The 14,915-nt window shown below is 35.9% G+C and overlaps 1 protein-coding gene across 1 annotated transcript in view; it reads right to left on the bottom strand.

Annotated features, from left to right (window-relative positions):
- Window positions 1-6,816: 6,816 nt before the first annotated feature.
- drc4 (dynein regulatory complex subunit 4) overlaps window positions 6,817-14,915 on the bottom strand; it is a 28,411-nt gene continuing 20,312 nt past the window's right edge. Inside the window, exons 9-11 of the mRNA XM_080789269.1 lie at window positions 7,810-8,019; window positions 7,180-7,245; window positions 6,817-7,040 (exon numbers count right to left, since the gene is read on the bottom strand). Coding sequence (XP_080645395.1) covers window positions 6,906-7,040; window positions 7,180-7,245; window positions 7,810-8,019 — 411 coding nt within the window. The 3' untranslated portion in view covers window positions 6,817-6,905. The remainder of the gene's footprint in view (window positions 7,041-7,179; window positions 7,246-7,809; window positions 8,020-14,915) is intronic.

Below are 14,915 nucleotides of genomic sequence, written 5' to 3'. Positions count from 1 at the left end.
TAGCCTCGTTTCTCATCATTTTGGACCATGGGCTATAGCCCATATCGTACGGCATACTATAGCACGCCGTTTTTCATCATTTTTGAGGATTTGAAAAAAATGAAAAAATGAAAAAAACGATGGGTTATAGCCCATGTTTTTTTAAATTTTGAAAAAAAAAGTTAGCCTCTTTTCTCATCATTTTGGACCATGGGCTTTAGCCCATATCGTACGGCATACTATAGCACGCCGTTTTTCATCATTTTTGAGGATTTGAAAAAAATGAAAAAATAAAAAAAACGATGGGTTATAGCCCATGTTTTTTGAAATTTTGGGAAAAAAAGTTAGCCTCTTTTCTCATGATTTTGGACCATGGGCTATTGCCCATATCGTACGGCATACTATAGCACGCCGTTTTTCATCATTTTTGAGGATTTGAAAAAAATGAAAAAATGAAAAAAACGATGGGTTATAGCCCATGTTTTTTTTTATTTTGAAAAAAAAAGTTAGCCTCGTTTCTCATCATTTTGGACCATGGGCTATAGCCCATATCGTACGGCATACTATAGCATGCCGTTTTTCATCATTTTTGAGGATTTGAAAAAAATGAAAAAATAAAAAAAACGATGGGTTATAGCCCATGTTTTTTGAAATTTTGGGAAAAAAAGTTAGCCTCTTTTCTCATGATTTTGGACCATGGGCTATTGCCCATATCGTACGGCATACTATAGCACGCCGTTTTTCATCATTTTTGAGGATTTGAAAAAAATGAAAAAATAAAAAAAACGATGGGTTATAGCCCATGTTTTTTTTTATTTTGAAAAAAAAAGTTAGCCTCGTTTCTCATCATTTTGGACCATGGGCTATAGCCCATATCGTACGGCATACTATAGCATGCCGTTTTTCATCATTTTTGAGGATTTGAAAAAAATGAAAAAATAAAAAAAACGATGGGTTATAGCCCATGTTTTTTGAAATTTTGGGAAAAAAAGTTAGCCTCTTTTCTCATGATTTTGGACCATGGGCTATTGCCCATATCGTACGGCATACTATAGCACGCCGTTTTTCATCATTTTTGAGGATTTGAAAAAAATAAAAAAATGAAAAAAACGATGGGTTATAGCCCATGTTTTTTTAATTTTGAAAAAAAAAGTTAGCCTCGTTTCTCATCATTTTGGACCATGGGCTATAGCCCATATCGTACGGCATACTATAGCATGCCGTTTTTCATCATTTTTGAGGATTTGAAAAAAATGAAAAAATAAAAAAAACGATGGGTTTATAGCCCATGTTTTTTGAAATTTTGGAAAAAAAAGTTAGCCTCTTTTCTCATGATTTTGGACCATGGGCTATTGCCCATATCGTACGGCATACTATAGCACGCCGTTTTTCATCATTTTTGAGGATTTGAAAAAAATGAAAAAATGAAAAAAAAACGATGGGTTATAGCCCATGTTTTTTTTAATTTTGAAAAAAAAAGTTAGCCTCGTTTCTCATCATTTTGGACCATGGGCTATAGCCCATATCGTACGGCATACTATAGCACGCCGTTTTTCATCATTTTTGAGGATTTGAAAAAAATGAAAAAATGAAAAAAACGATGGGTTATAGCCCATGTTTTTTTAAATTTTGAAAAAAAAAGTTAGCCTCGTTTCTCATCATTTTGGACCATGGGCTTTAGCCCATATCGTACGGCATACTATAGCACGCCGTTTTTCATCATTTTTGAGGATTTGAAAAAAATGAAAAAATAAAAAAAACGATGGGTTATAGCCCATGTTTTTTGAAATTTTGGGAAAAAAAGTTAGCCTCTTTTCTCATGATTTTGGACCATGGGCTATTGCCCATATCGTACGGCATACTATAGCACGCCGTTTTTCATCATTTTTGAGGATTTGAAAAAAATGAAAAAATGAAAAAAACGATGGGTTATAGCCCATGTTTTTTTTAATTTTGAAAAAAAAAGTTAGCCTCGTTTCTCATCATTTTGGACCATGGGCTATAGCCCATATCGTACGGCATACTATAGCATGCCGTTTTTCATCATTTTTGAGGATTTTAAAAAAATGAAAAAATAAAAAAAACGATGGGTTATAGCCCATGTTTTTTGAAATTTTGGAAAAAAAAGTTAGCCTCTTTTCTCATGATTTTGGACCATGGGCTATTGCCCATATCGTACGGCATACTATAGCACGCCGTTTTTCATCATTTTTGAGGATTTGAAAAAAATGAAAAAATGAAAAAAAACGATGGGTTATAGCCCATGTTTTTTTAAATTTTGAAAAAAAAAGTTAGCCTCGTTTCTCATCATTTTGGACCATGGGCTATAGCCCATATCGTACGGCATACTATAGCACGCCGTTTTTCATCATTTTTGAGGATTTGAAAAAAATGAAAAAATGAAAAAAACGATGGGTTATAGCCCATGTTTTTTTAAATTTTGAAAAAAAAAAGTTAGCCTCGTTTCTCATCATTTTGGACCATGGGCTATAGCCCATATCGTACGGTATACTATAGCACGCCGTTTTTCATCATTTTTGAGGATTTGAAAAAAATGAAAAAATTAAAAAAACGATGGGTTATAGCCCATGTTTTTTGAAATTTTGGAAAAAAAAATTAGCCTCTTTTCTCATGATTTTGGACCATGGGCTATTGCCCATATCGTACGGCATACTATAGCACGCCGTTTTTCATCATTTTTGAGGATTTGAAAAAAATGAAAAAAACGATGGGTTATAGCCCATGTTTTTTTAAATTTTGAAAAAAAAAGTTAGCCTCGTTTCTCATCATTTTGGACCATGGGCTATAGCCCATATCGTACGGCATACTATAGCACGCCGTTTTTCATCATTTTTGAGGATTTGAAAAAAATGAAAAAATAAAAAAAACGATGGGTTATAGCCCATGTTTTTTGAAATTTTGGAAAAAAAAGTTAGCCTCTTTTCTCATGATTTTGGACCATGGGCTATTGCCCATATCGTACGGCATACTATAGCACGCCGTTTTTCATCATTTTTGAGGATTTGAAAAAAAAGAAAAAATGAAAAAAAACGATGGGTTATAGCCCATGTTTTTTTTAAATTTGAAAAAAAAGTTAGCCTCGTTTCTCATCATTTTGGACCATGGGGCTATAGCCCATATCGTACGGCATACTATAGCACGCCGTTTTTCATCATTTTTGAGGATTTGAAAAAAATGAAAAATGAAAAAAAACGATGGGTTATAGCCCATGTTTTTTTAAATTTTGAAAAAAAAAGTTAGCCTCGTTTCTCATCATTTTGGACCATGGGCTATTGCCCATATCGTACGGCATACTATAGCACGCCGTTTTTCATCATTTTTGAGGATTTGAAAAAAATGAAAAAATGAAAAAAAAACGATGGGTTATAGCCCATGTTTTTTTTAATTTTGAAAAAAAAAGTTAGCCTCGTTTCTCATCATTTTGGACCATGGGCTATAGCCCATATCGTACGGCATACTATAGCACGCCGTTTTTCATCATTTTTGAGGATTTGAAAAAATGAAAAAAACGATGGGTTATAGCCCATGTTTTTTGAAATTTTGAAATACATTTGAATTGATTATTGATTGATAAAAACGTTTCAATGATGCTAATTAATTCAGTTTATTTAATTTACATTTCATGAGTTTATTATGTTTAAAAACTGTTTAGAAACGAATTGAGCAAAAAATGAATTGATTTAGAAATGAGTTGATTAAGAGACACTTAAGTAAAAATGATATTTAGGTGTTTAGAACATGTAAAGTATGTGTATTGATTGAATGTGCATTATACTTACATTAGTTCTTTTTTATTTTCCCTTTAAGGTTTTTCACCTTACCTGACTTACCCACTAACTGACTTACACAATACCTGTACAACTGTACTCAACTACAAAGTAAAGAAGAGTATATATAAAGTATATATATATATATAAGAGTATATATAAAAAAGTTAGCCTCGTTTCTCATCATTTTGGACCATGGGCTATAGCCCATATCGTACGGCATACTATAGCACGCCGTTTTTCATCATTTTTGAGGATTTGAAAAAAATGAAAAAATAAAAAAAACGATGGGTTATAGCCCATGTTTTTTGAAATTTTGGAAAAAAAAGTTAGCCTCTTTTCTCATGATTTTGGACCATGGGCTATTGCCCATATCGTACGGCATACTATAGCACGCCGTTTTTCATCATTTTTGAGGATTTGAAAAAAATGAAAAAAAACGATGGGTTATAGCCCATGTTTTTTTTAATTTTGAAAAAAAAAGTTAGCCTCGTTTCTCATCATTTTGGACCATGGGCTATAGCCCATATCGTACAGCATACTATAGCACGCCGTTTTTCATCATTTTTGAGGATTTGAAAAAAATGAAAAAATGAAAAAAACGATGGGTTATAGCCCATGTTTTTTTTAATTTTGAAAAAAAAAGTTAGCCTCGTTTCTCATCATTTTGGACCATGGGCTATAGCCCATATCGTACGGCATACTATAGCACGCCGTTTTTCATCATTTTTGAGGATTTGAAAAAAATGAAAAAATGAAAAAAACGATGGGTTATAGCCCATGTTTTTTGAAATTTTGAAAAAAAAAGTTAGCCTCGTTTCTCATCATTTTGGACCATGGCCTATAGCCCATATCGTACGGCATACTATAGCACAGTTTTTCATCATTTTTGAGGATTTGGAAAAAATGAAAAAAAGGATGGGTTATAGCCTGTGACAGCTGTTGGCTGTTTTGATTATGTTTGATTAATGATTATTTAATATATATAGAGCTGATGCTATCATATCTCTATATATTTATTAGTATGCTTGTTTAGCAGGTACTAGGTTATAGGAGGAGCGCCTATTATGTTGCCTGGTACTGGTTGTTGCTTCTGTCCCCTGCAGGTGCTGAGCATAACGCCTGATCAGCCCTCGGATTGGTCCTGTGGCAGCTCAGGCCTTGCTTCCTGGACTATAAAGCTCACTCTCTGTCTGGACTTCGGGGTGGGAACACTGCTGCGTGTGGTGTGGGAGCACTCCAGCGTGTGGCCTTCCCTCCAGCCGACTGCTTATGTGTTTCATGTCAGGTTTAGTTGTAGTTCCATTTGTCTGTGTGTTAGGTTGTGTCGTTTGTTCATCATCATGTAAGTCATTCTATAATTCTGGGCTCACAGAGCCATTCTGTTTATCATTCTGTCCGCCATTTTGTCATGCACTAAGCCACTTTGTTCTTTATTCTGCTTGGAGTATTAAACCAAATATTCTTTTATGAGCCGTGTTGTTCTTTCATACATGTTACGGGCAGTAAAACCCCTAGACTTGAACCGTTTCGTAACATAGCCCATGTTTTTTTAAATTAAAAAAAAAAAAGTTAGCCTCGTTTCTCATTTTGGACCATGGGCTATAGCCCATATCGTACGGCATACTATAGCACGCCGTTTTTCATCATTTTTGAGGATTTGAAAAAAATGAAAAAATGAAAAAAACGATGGGTTATAGCCCATGTTTTTTGAAATTTTGAAAAAAAAAGTTAAAAAAATCCAGGCCCATGATTTAGAGGATAAAGCTCACATGTTACCCAATTAGTTGAATACACAAAAGCTAAGGCACTGGTGTCGTACTTCTGGTTTACCGGAACGGGGTTCAACTCCCTGCAGTGCCCTGCTCAATGTGTTGTATTTATTGGAAAAATTGAGTGTTGCGGAGGATGAGAAACATTAGCAAATTACGGAGTGTTGCGGAAAAAGTGTTAAAGAGTGTTAAAACAAAAGAATGGGTTATAACCCATGGGTTTTTGTTTTTTTTTGAAAAATTGCGGAAAAATTGCGGAGGAATTGTGGAGTGTTGCGGAAAATTGCGGAAATTGCGTAAATTGCAAATTGCGTAAATTGCAAATTGCGGAAATTACGGAAATTGGAAATTGCGGAAATTAGGGAAATTGCGGAAATTAGGGAAATTGCGGAAATAATGGGCTAAGTTGGCCATGGGCTAAGGGCTCATGTTTTTTGAAAAAATGGGCTAAGTTGGCCATGGGCTAAGGGCTCATGTTTTTTGAAAATTTGAAAAAAAAAATCCAGGCCCATGATTTAGAGGATAAAGCTCACATGTTACCCAATTAGTTGAATACACAAAAGCTAAGGCACTGGTGTCGTACTTCTGGTTTACCGGAACGGGGTTCAACTCCCTGCAGTGCCCTGCTCAATGTGTTGTATTTATTGGAAAAATTGAGTGTTGCGGAGGATGAGAAACATTAGCAAATTACGGAGTGTTGCGGAGGATGAGAAACATTAGCAAATTGCGGAGTGTTGCGGAAAAAGTGTTAAAGAGTGTTAAAAAAAACAATGGGTTATAACCCATGGGTTTTTGATTTTTTTTGAAAAATTGCGGAGGAATTGTGGAAATTGCGGAAATTGAAAATTGCGTAAATTGCAAATTGCGGAAATTACGGAAATTGGAAATTGCGGAAATTAGGGAAATTGCGGAAATTGCAAATTGCGGAAATTGCAAATTGACTGACTCCGCCAGATGGGGGCAGTAGAGTAGGTTACACATACCATGCAGCAACTCCAACCCATTATATAATAAACTATGTTAATAATAAACTATGTTAATATTTTAGATTTCTTGCACAAGGAACACTTTGTTTTGTTTCTTCAACTTGGATGTATTTCAAAGGACAAACATCTCAACAAATCACTCATGAAAACAGTAAAGGTGCACACTGCTGCGTTTAGCGGCGTTTCCCCCCCCGAAAAACTTGTCCAGTGTGCAACCACCTTAAGACCATTTATACAAGTCAATGTATTCATATCATTTGCACACAACAAAAACAAAAGAGTAAGGTGCTTTAATAGTTTATTTGTAGATAAAAATAATAATAATAATGCAAGTGTCAGAGTAGATCAAAGGGGGTCAAATAGGAGGATAAGCTGGTTTCTCATCGGGGTGCAGGACCCTGTCCCAGGGTCTGTCCAGCTACAATACACTCTGGGGTCTTGAATCCCAGCTCTTCCAGAGGGATGCCAAAGGCTTTCAGCTTTGCTTCGTAGGTCCGCAGCATGTCATTATGGGCCTGCCGATCAGAAACGTTAACGTCCTTTAAAGATGACAGTTCTAAAACTAATACATCACAAGCCACTACCTACAACACTACAGTATAAGTAAGTAGTAAAACCCTGAAGCTATTACACTTAGAGCACAGACTGACTCACCTTACACACACGAGCCAATTCATACTGCAATCCCTTGATGGCAGTGTTCTTGGAGTCCAGAACTTCCTAATGTAAAAAACAAAAACACACCAATTACTGCACTAATAATAGACAGTAGAACAAGCATAAATACAGTAATAAAACAATAGTACATGACCACAAATAAGCATGCAAGCAATAATGATAATTCAAAAAGCACAAACGTATCAGGAGGAATAATGCTCTCCGCTCTCTTTTATGTTGATTAGGCATTATTATAAATTATTAGGGCAGACCTCCTGGCGGAAATGTGTGCTCTATTCTACACACCTTGTGTCACAATGTACTGTACGTATGATAAGGGAACACAAGAGACACTTGGTGGAACAAACTCCCACTGTACCTTCGACAGGCAGCCTCTGTAGACATATTTAAAGCACAGCTCAAGACCTACTTCTATACACTCTTGCTTTTAATTGAACTTTTAAATTCCTTGTTATTCATGTCCTCACTGTATTGCATTACTGCTATTATTGTAATGTTTAATGCCTTGCTCTTTTTTTCTTTTCCATTGCTCTGCATGTCATGTCATGAAAGGTGCCATACAAATTTCTGTTTTATTATTATTATTCATTATGGTGGTTACAGTACCTCAACTTTCCGTGTGACCACGCCAAGGGCGGTTTGATCCATGTTGGAGGCAGACAGCACCTCGTTTAGCTGAGCTTCCTTCTTTTCCAGGTTGTCCGTCAGGGCGTCCAGCTTCCGTTCCAGCAACACATTCTTAAAACCACTCTTCTGCTGCACCTCTTGAATAGCCTGCGTGAACTTCTTGTACAGCTCATCTCTCTCCGTCTGGACCTGGGACCATTATCCACAGATGGACACATGCACACAGGAGCATAACCCATTTAGACCTGGGAACGATTCTAAAACAAATGTCTTTTTAGTTTTCTGAAAAACCTCATGTTTCTATGTCAGTGGTTCTCACTATTTCATGTCAAGGACCCCAAAAACTATATGTAATTGGCCGCCGACCCCCATCTGAAGTTCCAGGGACCCCACCAGAAGCAAATATTTGAGTTAAAAACGTCGGATCTGAAAGAATATATATATTCAAAGATTTGCGTCACATTTTCACGATTCTTCAAAAATAGCAGACCTACAAGCTCATAGCGCGGCACTATGAGCTTGTAGATCTGCTATTTTTCAATAGATAAGTTATAACATAATGCTTAAAACACCAAAAGGGGTTCCCGCCCTTAAACATATGCCTTTTGCATATACTTACTTGCTTCTAACACACGCTAGTGAATTAATACGGAAAGAAAATTTGAAAAAGAAAGTTAGCCTCGTTTCTCATCATTTTGGACCGTGGGCTATAGCCCATATCGTACGGCATACTATAGCGCGCCGTTTTTCATCATTTTTGAGGATTTAAAAAAAATGACGAAATGACAAAAACGATGGGTTATAGCCCATGTTTTTTGAAATTTTGAAAAAGAAAGTTAGCCTCGTTTCTCATCATTTTGGACCGTGGGCTATAGCCCATATCGTACGGCATACTATAGCGCGCCGTTTTTCATCATTTTTGAGGATTTGAAAAAAATGAAAAAATGACAAAAACGATGGGTTATAGCCCATGTTTTTTGAAATTTTGAAAAAAAAAGTTAGCCTCGTTTCTCATCATTTTGGACCGTGGGCTATAGCCCATATCGTACGGCATACTATAGCGCGCAGTTTTTCATCATTTTTGAGGATTTGAAAAAAATGACGAAATGACAAAAACGATGGGTTATAGCCCATGTTTTTTGAAATTTTGAAAAAAAAAGTTAGCCTCGTTTCTCATCATTTTGGACCGTGGGCTATAGCCCATATCGTACGGCATACTATAGCGCGCCGTTTTTCATCATTTTTGAGGATTTGAAAAAAATGACGAAATGACAAAAACGATGGGTTATAGCCCATGTTTTTTGAAATTTTGAAAAAAAAAGTTAGCCTCATTTCTCATCATTTTGGACCGTGGGCTATAGCCCATATCGTACGGCATACTATAGCGCGAAGTTTTTCATCATTTTTGAGGATTTTAAAAAAATTACGAAATGACAAAAACGATGGGTTATAGCCCATGTTTTTTGAAATTTTGAAAAAAAAAGTTAGCATCGTTTCTCATCATTTTGGACCGTGGGCTATAGCCCATATCGTACGGCATACTATAGCGCGCAGTTTTTCATCATTTTTGAGGATTTGAAAAAAATGAAAAAATGACAAAAACGATGGGTTATAGCCCATGTTTTTTGAAATTTTGAAAAAAAAAGTTAGCCTCGTTTCTCATCATTTTGGACCGTGGGCTATAGCCCATATCGTACGGCATACTATAGCGCGCCGTTTTTCATCATTTTTGAGGATTTGAAAAAAATGAAAAAATGACAAAAACGATGGGTTATAGCCCATGTTTTTTGAAATTTTGAAAAAAAAAGTTAGCCTCATTTCTCATCATTTTGGACCGTGGGCTATAGCCCATATCGTACGGCATACTATAGCGCGCAGTTTTTCATCATTTTTGAGGATTTTAAAAAAATTACGAAATGACAAAAACGATGGGTTATAGCCCATGTTTTTTGAAATTTTGAAAAAAAAAGTTAGCATCGTTTCTCATCATTTTGGACCGTGGGCTATAGCCCATATCGTACGGCATACTATAGCGCGCAGTTTTTCATCATTTTTGAGGATTTGAAAAAAATGAAAAAATGACAAAAACGATGGGTTATAGCCCATGTTTTTTGAAATTTTGAAAAAAAAAGTTAGCCTCGTTTCTCATCATTTTGGACCGTGGGCTATAGCCCATATCGTACGGCATACTATAGCGCGCCGTTTTTCATCATTTTTGAGGATTTGAAAAAAATGAAAAAATGACAAAAACGATGGGTTATAGCCCATGTTTTTTGAAATTTTGAAAAAAAAAGTTAGCCTCGTTTCTCATCATTTTGGACCGTGGGCTATAGCCCATATCGTACGGCATACTATAGCGCGCAGTTTTTCATCATTTTTGAGGATTTGAAAAAAATGACGAAATGACAAAAACGATGGGTTATAGCCCATGTTTTTTGAAATTTTGAAAAAAAAAGTTAGCCTCGTTTCTCATCATTTTGGACCGTGGGCTATAGCCCATATCGTACGGCATACTATAGCGCGCAGTTTTTCATCATTTTTGAGGATTTGAAAAAAATGAAAAAATGACAAAAACGATGGGTTATAAGCCCATGTTTTTTGAAATTTTGAAAAAAAAAGTTTGCCTCGTTTCTCATCATTTTGGACCGTGGGCTATAGCCCATATCGTACGGCATACTATAGCGCGCAGTTTTTCATCATTTTTGAGGATTTGAAAAAAATGACGAAATGACAAAAACGATGGGTTATAGCCCATGTTTTTTGAAATTTTGAAAAAAAAAGTTAGCCTCGTTTCTCATCATTTTGGACCGTGGGCTATAGCCCATATCGTACGGCATACTATAGCGCGCCGTTTTTCATCATTTTTGAGGATTTGAAAAAAATGACGAAATGACAAAAACGATGGGTTATAGCCCATGTTTTTTGAAATTTTGAAAAAAAAAGTTAGCCTCGTTTCTCATCATTTTGGACCGTGGGCTATAGCCCATATCGTACGGCATACTATAGCGCGCAGTTTTTCATCATTTTTGAGGATTTGAAAAAAATGAAAAAATGACAAAAACGATGGGTTATAGCCCATGTTTTTTGAAATTTTGAAAAAAAAAGTTAGCCTCGTTTCTCATCATTTTGGACCGTGGGCTATAGCCCATATCGTACGGCATACTATAGCGCGCCGTTTTCCATCATTTTTGAGGATTTGAAAAAAACGAAAAAATGACAAAAACGATGGGTTATAGCCCATGTTTTTTGAAATTTTGAAAAAAAAAGTTAGCCTCGTTTCTCATCATTTTGGACCGTGGGCTATAGCCCATATCGTACGACATACTATAGCGCGCAGTTTTTCATCATTTTTGAGGATTTGAAAAAAATGAAAAAATGACAAAAACGATGGGTTATAGCCCATGTTTTTTGAAATTTTGAAAAAAAAAGTTAGCCTCATTTCTCATCATTTTGGACCGTGGGCTATAGCCCATATCGTACGGCATACTATAGCGCGCAGTTTTTCATCATTTTTGAGGATTTTAAAAAAATTACGAAATGACAAAAACGATGGGTTATAGCCCATGTTTTTTGAAATTTTGAAAAAAAAAGTTAGCATCGTTTCTCATCATTTTGGACCGTGGGCTATAGCCCATATCGTACGGCATACTATAGCGCGCAGTTTTTCATCATTTTTGAGGATTTGAAAAAAATGAAAAAATGACAAAAACGATGGGTTATAGCCCATGTTTTTTGAAATTTTGAAAAAAAAAGTTAGCCTCGTTTCTCATCATTTTGGACCGTGGGCTATAGCCCATATCGTACGGCATACTATAGCGCGCCGTTTTTCATCATTTTTGAGGATTTGAAAAAAATGAAAAAATGACAAAAACGATGGGTTATAGCCCATGTTTTTTGAAATTTTGAAAAAAAAAGTTAGCCTCGTTTCTCATCATTTTGGACCGTGGGCTATAGCCCATATCGTACGGCATACTATAGCGCGCAGTTTTTCATCATTTTTGAGGATTTGAAAAAAATGACGAAATGACAAAAACGATGGGTTATAGCCCATGTTTTTTGAAATTTTGAAAAAAAAAGTTAGCCTCGTTTCTCATCATTTTGGACCGTGGGCTATAGCCCATATCGTACGGCATACTATAGCGCGCAGTTTTTCATCATTTTTGAGGATTTGAAAAAAATGAAAAAATGACAAAAACGATGGGTTATAAGCCCATGTTTTTTGAAATTTTGAAAAAAAAAGTTTGCCTCGTTTCTCATCATTTTGGACCGTGGGCTATAGCCCATATCGTACGGCATACTATAGCGCGCAGTTTTTCATCATTTTTGAGGATTTGAAAAAAATGACGAAATGACAAAAACGATGGGTTATAGCCCATGTTTTTTGAAATTTTGAAAAAAAAAGTTAGCCTCGTTTCTCATCATTTTGGACCGTGGGCTATAGCCCATATCGTACGGCATACTATAGCGCGCCGTTTTTCATCATTTTTGAGGATTTGAAAAAAATGACGAAATGACAAAAACGATGGGTTATAGCCCATGTTTTTTGAAATTTTGAAAAAAAAAGTTAGCCTCGTTTCTCATCATTTTGGACCGTGGGCTATAGCCCATATCGTACGGCATACTATAGCGCGCAGTTTTTCATCATTTTTGAGGATTTGAAAAAAATGAAAAAATGACAAAAACGATGGGTTATAGCCCATGTTTTTTGAAATTTTGAAAAAAAAAGTTAGCCTCGTTTCTCATCATTTTGGACCGTGGGCTATAGCCCATATCGTACGGCATACTATAGCGCGCCGTTTTCCATCATTTTTGAGGATTTGAAAAAAACGAAAAAATGACAAAAACGATGGGTTATAGCCCATGTTTTTTGAAATTTTGAAAAAAAAAGTTAGCCTCGTTTCTCATCATTTTGGACCGTGGGCTATAGCCCATATCGTACGACATACTATAGCGCGCAGTTTTTCATCATTTTTGAGGATTTGAAAAAAATGACAAAATGACAAAAACGATGGGTTATAGCCCATGTTTTTTGAAATTTTGAAAAAAAAAGTTAGCCTCGTTTCTCATCATTTTGGACCGTGGGCTATAGCCCATATCGTACGGCATACTATAGCGCGCAGTTTTTCATCATTTTTGAGGATTTGAAAAAAATGAAAAAATGACAAAAACGATGGGTTATAAGCCCATGTTTTTTGAAATTTTGAAAAAAAAAGTTTGCCTCGTTTCTCATCATTTTGGACCGTGGGCTATAGCCCATATCGTACGGCATACTATAGCGCGCAGTTTTTCATCATTTTTGAGGATTTGAAAAAAATGACGAAATGACAAAAACGATGGGTTATAGCCCATGTTTTTTGAAATTTTGAAAAAAAAAGTTAGCCTCGTTTCTCATCATTTTGGACCGTGGGCTATAGCCCATATCGTACGGCATACTATAGCGCGCAGTTTTTCATCATTTTTGAGGATTTGAAAAAAATGAAAAAATGACAAAAACGATGGGTTATAGCCCATGTTTTTTGAAATTTTGAAAAAAAAAGTTAGCCTCGTTTCTCATCATTTTGGACCGTGGGCTATAGCCCATATCGTACGGCATACTATAGCGCGCCGTTTTCCATCATTTTTGAGGATTTGAAAAAAACGAAAAAATGACAAAAACGATGGGTTATAGCCCATGTTTTTTGAAATTTTGAAAAAAAAAGTTAGCCTCGTTTCTCATCATTTTGGACCGTGGGCTATAGCCCATATCGTACGACATACTATAGCGCGCAGTTTTTCATCATTTTTGAGGATTTGAAAAAAATGACAAAATGACAAAAACGATGGGTTATAGCCCATGTTTTTTGAAATTTTGAAAAAAAAAGTTAGCCTCGTTTCTCATCATTTTGGACCGTGGGCTATAGCCCATATCGTACGGCATACTATAGCGCGCAGTTTTTCATCATTTTTGAAGATTTGAAAAAAATGACGAAATGACAAAAACGATGGGTTATAGCCCATGTTTTTTGAAATTTTGAAAAAAAAAGTTATCCTCATTTCTCATCATTTTGGACCATGGGCTATAGCCCATATCGTACGGCATACTATAGCGCGCCGTTTTTCATCATTTTTGAGGATTTGAAAAAAATGACGAAATGACAAAAACGATGGGTTATAGCCCATGTTTTTTTAAATTTTGAAAAAAAAAGTTAGCCTCGTTTCTCATCATTTTGGACCGTGGGCTATAGCCCATATCGTACGGCATACTATAGCGCGCCGTTTTTCATCATTTTTGAGGATTTGAAAAAAATGAAAAAATGACAAAAACGATGGGTTATAGCCCATGTTTTTTGAAATTTTGAAAAAAAAAGTTAGCCTCGTTTCTCATCATTTTGGACCGTGGGCTATAGCCCATATCGTACGGCATACTATAGCGCGCAGTTTTTCATCATTTTTGAGGATTTGAAAAAAATGAAAAAATGACAAAAACGATGGGTTATAGCCCATGTTTTTTGAAATTTTGAAAAAAAAAGTTAGCCTCGTTTCTCATCATTTTGGACCGTGGGCTATAGCCCATATCGTACGACATACTATAGCGCGCAGTTTTTCATCATTTTTGAGGATTTGAAAAAAATGACGAAATGACAAAAACGATGGGTTATAGCCCATGTTTTTTGAAATTTTGAAAAAAAAAGTTAGCCTCGTTTCTCATCATTTTGGACCGTGGGCTATAGCCCATATCGTACGGCATACTATAGCGCGCCGTTTTTCATCATTTTTGAGGATTTGAAAAAAATGACGAAATGACAAAAACGATGGGTTATAGCCCATGTTTTTTGAAATTTTGAAAAAAAAAGTTAGCCTCGTTTCTCATCATTTTGGACCGTGGGCTATAGCCCATATCGTACGGCATACTATAGCGCGCAGTTTTTCATAATTTTTGAGGATTTGAAAAAAATGAAAAAATGACAAAAACGATGGGTTATAGCCCATGTTTTTGAAATTTTGAAAAAAAAAGTTAGCCTCGTTTCTCATCATTTTGGACCGTGGGCTATAGCCCATATCGTACGGCATACTATAGCGCGCCGTTTTTCATCATTTTTGAGGAT

This window comes from Protomyctophum bolini (assembly GCF_963924005.1).
Source record: "Protomyctophum bolini genome assembly, chromosome: 1".
Classification (NCBI taxonomy): domain Eukaryota; kingdom Metazoa; phylum Chordata; class Actinopteri; order Myctophiformes; family Myctophidae; genus Protomyctophum; species Protomyctophum bolini.
The sequence above is the reverse complement of the archived record's forward strand: the minus strand, read 5'-3'. Positions and strand labels throughout refer to the sequence as shown.